Raw genomic sequence first — 4,570 nt, forward strand, 5'->3', positions numbered from 1 at the left:
TTATTGATTTATTGTAAATTTGTTGGAAAATTGCACCATTACAGAGTTCTCGTAGATTAATCTGGATTTGCTTGAGTTCCTTGAAGACGTTCCACCTCTCATCCAAGAGGCCTCATCAGCTCTGACTGACTAGTTCCAGGTACTGATATCCTGAAGGATCCATTAACACCTGAGTTTTGATGTCTGTGAAGATTCTCAGTCTGGAAAACTCAGGTGTTCATGGCTCCTTAAGGATATCAGTGTCTGGAACTAGTCAGTCAGAACTGATGAAGCCTCTTAGATGAAACGTCTTCAAGGAACTCAAGCAGTTGCTACGATTAACTTACGAGAACAACCACGACCTGGATGACTGAGAACCTTCACAGACACTATTCCAGAGTATGATCGGTTCTGGCAGGTCATCCAGGCTTTACCTTGTTGCCTGTGTCTGACTTTACACCTAAATTGTTTTGGCTTATATTTTGTTAAATGCCTCCAGGACGAACACACAGCAAACCTCCACTAACAGTAATATTATTATATCACAGACGTATGTGGTGGAGATGTCGTCCACATGTGTGTATCTGGTGTGTTTTCATTCATCTATTTACTTATTTATTATTTACATACACTCATGAGATTAAGTTAAATTACTTTGAAAGTGTAACCCACCAAGCAGGGAACGTTTCCACAACATTACCCAACATGATCTACGAGCTCTGACATTTTAATTTGATGTTCAAAGAACATTTTAAGGATATTTATCATTGCCAATAATGTTCCTGTAATGTGTAAAGTGAACTAAGACAGAACGTTTCAACATTCAGAGGATGCTGTCAGATTATGTTCCATGATAACAAAGGAAGAACGTTCTCAAACTAACATTCAAGAAATGTTTTCCAGATGTTACTGAGGCCTCAGAATGTTTTTATTAAACGTTCCTGTAATTTGATTTATTACAGGAAAAAAAATAAAGGTTTTGCCTGCAATGTTCTGAGGATGTTTCCGTGACGATGCTGCTGAGAATGTTCTCAATAAAACGTTCCTACAATGTTACATGATAACTAAGAAAGGGTGTTCTCAAAACAACTTTTTGGAAAACGTTTTAGGAACATTTATAGAGCATCTGTAGAGAACGTTTCCTGCCTTTGACAAGAACATTGCAGGAATTTTTTTTTAAAATCCCTCCCAGAACTTTCTCAGAACATTTATAGAACGTTAGAAGAAACATTCTAGCTGGGAAGGCTGCGACCAGTGTTGGAGAAGTGATTTGGAAACATTCCTACAACGTTTGTAGGTATCAATAAAAGTCGGTATCGGTTCATTAATGGTTTAAACGATACTAATTAAGTGACTAATTAGGAGCCAAACAGCTTCTGTTTCTGGGTGAATAATGACGGAGGACCCACCCAGACCAGCAGCTGGGTCATGACCACGTCTCCCAGCTGGCAGGCGGCGTGCAGCGCCGACCGAGGCGACGGCGACCCGGCCGGCTGGGCGTTGATCAGGTCCTTGGAGCTGTGGGCCAGCAGCAGCAGCAGTCGGGGAAGATCTCTGTCGTTCACGGCGGCCAGCAGCCACGTCGGCATGCTGTCGTCTGGAGGCTGGTTTCCTGAAGGAGGCGGCAGAGGAGGCACGAACGCTCGCTGCTCGTACTTCGCTCGAATCCACGACTCTCGCTCCTCCCTGGAGAAACAGAACAAAACCCACACAGAGGAGATTAATCAGGGAGGTGAAGGTGGAAGATGTGATGCTTTAAATGAAATGAAATGAAAAATACTTTATTTATCCCGGAAGGGAAATTCAATTTAAAGTCACATTTAAATTTAATTTAAAGTCACATTATTTAGATTCACACCAGAGACTCTTGAGTCGGTTCCTTTATCTTGTGTGACTTGTGATTATTTGTCCCTATAATGAATATAAATAAATATCAAAATACGTTTGTAAGTATAAGAAATAATTCAAATTAGTTTCCTGTAAACGCTTGAAAGCACTGACAACTTTTTCTGCAAAACTTTTGACTCCACGTGAAGCGCTTTTATCCATCGATCCATTTTCTATACACCGCTTAATCCTCATTAGGGTCGCGGGGGGGTTGGAGCCTATCCCAGCTGACTTAGGGCAAAGGCAGGGGACACCCTGGACAGGTCGCCAGTCTATCGCAGAGCGCTTTTATGAAACGGTTTATAAAGTTGTTGTCAGCAGGACAAGTGTTTAATATTACATTTATCATCACATGTTAATTAGAAGAATCTGTAAAAAGCCTCTAACCTCTGGACAACGTTATAAAACAGATGTAAGTAATATATGAGACATGAAGTGTTTGTTATACTTACAAATGTAATCATTTATTTGTTTATATTGATCATTATTATTATAATATATATATCAATGCTAATAATAATAATTTTATATTCAGTCGTGACTCAATGATCCCACAGAGAAGAAGGTTTTACATTTAGTGTTGGATTATCGAGTCACGACTGTACATATATATTATTTTTTTAATGGTTTTTCATGATATCTTCACATATGAGGGACTAAAACGCTACAAAAACACATAAAATGCAGCAGTTTTACTAAATATGTAGATAAACTTAACCAATGTAATAATTTACTAGTTTAATTCAGAGCGAAAGTTCTAACCCACAAAAATAATAATAAAACCCAACAAATCAAATATTTCCTTTTTCAGATTTTCCAGATGATTTTGTTGTTTTTTTATTTATATTTTAATTTTGTTTATGAATGTATTAAAATCCTAAAAGTCAAGAAAATTAATAGCATCCTTTTAGTAATTAAAATAATTAGATTATTGGTAAAAATTCTAAAAAAAAACTAAAATATACACATGAGACAGGGTGTATTTAAGGTTTTATATGATCCTGTAATAAATCCACGTCTGCCTCTACACAGAGCAGTAACACGTATTGATCAGGACTGATCGATTAGAAGGTGCTGATGTTTCTAAAGGCAGACCTTCCTTATTAGTCGGGCTTTTAAATGATTTGATTGATTTGAATTATTCATTCCTCTTCCTACAACTCATTGTAATTATTGGTTTCTCTTTTTATTCACTGTAGTGTTTATTTCTTGATTTGTTCAGCGTTACTCTTCTCTTCAGGACCTGAGACCTGCTGCTGCTGTTTGAACACGGTGGTGTTCTGGTCAAACCCACCGTGTTGCGTTCGGCGCCGGCTTGGTCCGGCCCTGCGTGCAGCTCTCCCAGATACTGTTGGCCATGTGGTTCCCGATGGCGGCCAGGACCTGCGTGAGCTCTCCGGGCCAGTCGTCCAGGTCCAGCGAGCGGACACGAGACAGGTGGGTCCCCAGGTTCCTGTGGATCCCCGAACACTCGATGCAGATCAGAGCGCCCAGGTTCAGACTGGCCCAGGTGGGATCTGCAGGGTAGAGGGAGGAGGAGAGTCCGGTTACAGGAGTTCAGCCTGGAAAAGACTGATTCACCAGATGCCAGATGCCCTTCAGTTTGTTTTTTCTCTGCATGTTATTTGGAAAAACTTCAGTAAAAAAATGTATAAAGAAGGCGTCAAATTTTGCTCCATTTTCTTTGTGCCAATCTGTGGATCAATGTTTGACGTCTCATAACTTGGGAATTAATGCAGCTACAGATGTCAGCTACTGAAACATTGCAGGCTCATTGATATGTCCACGTGGTCTCCAGTGGTCCAACCCTACTCTGATAGAACAACACAGACCAGTTATACGATGTTACAAACCTGGTCGTAAATGTTCCACCAACTATAAAACCTTTACTTTGCATCCTAATAACAGAGCTTGGTGCCACTCAGAGACACACATGATGAGAAAAACATTAGTTAAATGATGTTTTTTTGCATGGATGGCCAACATTAGGACAGTTATTGAGCAGGTGTGACGGTGAAGCTCCTCCAGCAGTGTGCCGTTAATACTGGTATGAAAAATCCAACTCATAGTGTTTCAAAACATCTTATGAAAAGTGGAACCACAAGCATCTTAATTCTAACAATATATTTTAACACCTGTTACCAAAACATGTACACGTTTTACTCAAGAGGAAAAGAATGGCGAATATGAGCAGGTCAGGTGTATCCCATCTTGATGACCCAAATGAGAAGAAACAAAGAGCGAGCAGGCGATGACGACACTGATCAGTTATCCTCCAGAGGAAGCGTACAACTATGTTTGCTGTACTGTAACTGCACGGCTTCGTTCGGCGGTTTTGGTCAACTCATTTGCAGATAAAACATTTTCCCTCAGCTGAGAATCGCTCATAGAGAATCATCAGGAAGTGATTAGGCTAATGGGAGACGACTGGTACAGCTGATTTAAATCCAAAACTCTGAAAACAACCTCCAGGTTAGCTCCACGGCATCAGTTGCCATGGAGATCTAGCTCCACAGCATCAGTTACCATGGAGATCTGGCTCCACAGCATCAGTTACCATTGAGATCTAGCTCCACAGCATCAGTCACCATGGAGATCTAGCTCCACAGCATCAGTCACCATGGAGATCTAGCTCCACAGCATCAGTCACCATGGAGATCTAGCTCGACAGCATCAGTTGCCTTGGAGATCTAGCTCCACAGCA

General features: G+C 40.6%; 1 protein-coding gene across 1 annotated transcript in view; it reads right to left on the minus strand.

Moving 5' to 3' along the window:
• LOC103366159 (arf-GAP with GTPase, ANK repeat and PH domain-containing protein 1-like) overlaps positions 1-4,570 on the minus strand; it is a 34,967-nt gene that overhangs the window by 1,456 nt on the left and 28,941 nt on the right. The window contains exons 17-18 of the mRNA XM_008293807.1: positions 3,161-3,383; positions 1,389-1,665 (exon numbers count right to left, since the gene is read on the minus strand). Of these exons, the coding sequence (XP_008292029.1) occupies positions 1,389-1,665; positions 3,161-3,383 (500 nt within the window). The remainder of the gene's footprint in view (positions 1-1,388; positions 1,666-3,160; positions 3,384-4,570) is intronic.

The sequence above is a fragment of the Stegastes partitus genome, unplaced genomic scaffold (genome assembly GCF_000690725.1).
Source record: "Stegastes partitus isolate 25-593 unplaced genomic scaffold, Stegastes_partitus-1.0.2 Scaffold913, whole genome shotgun sequence".
Lineage (NCBI taxonomy): Eukaryota > Metazoa > Chordata > Actinopteri > Pomacentridae > Stegastes > Stegastes partitus.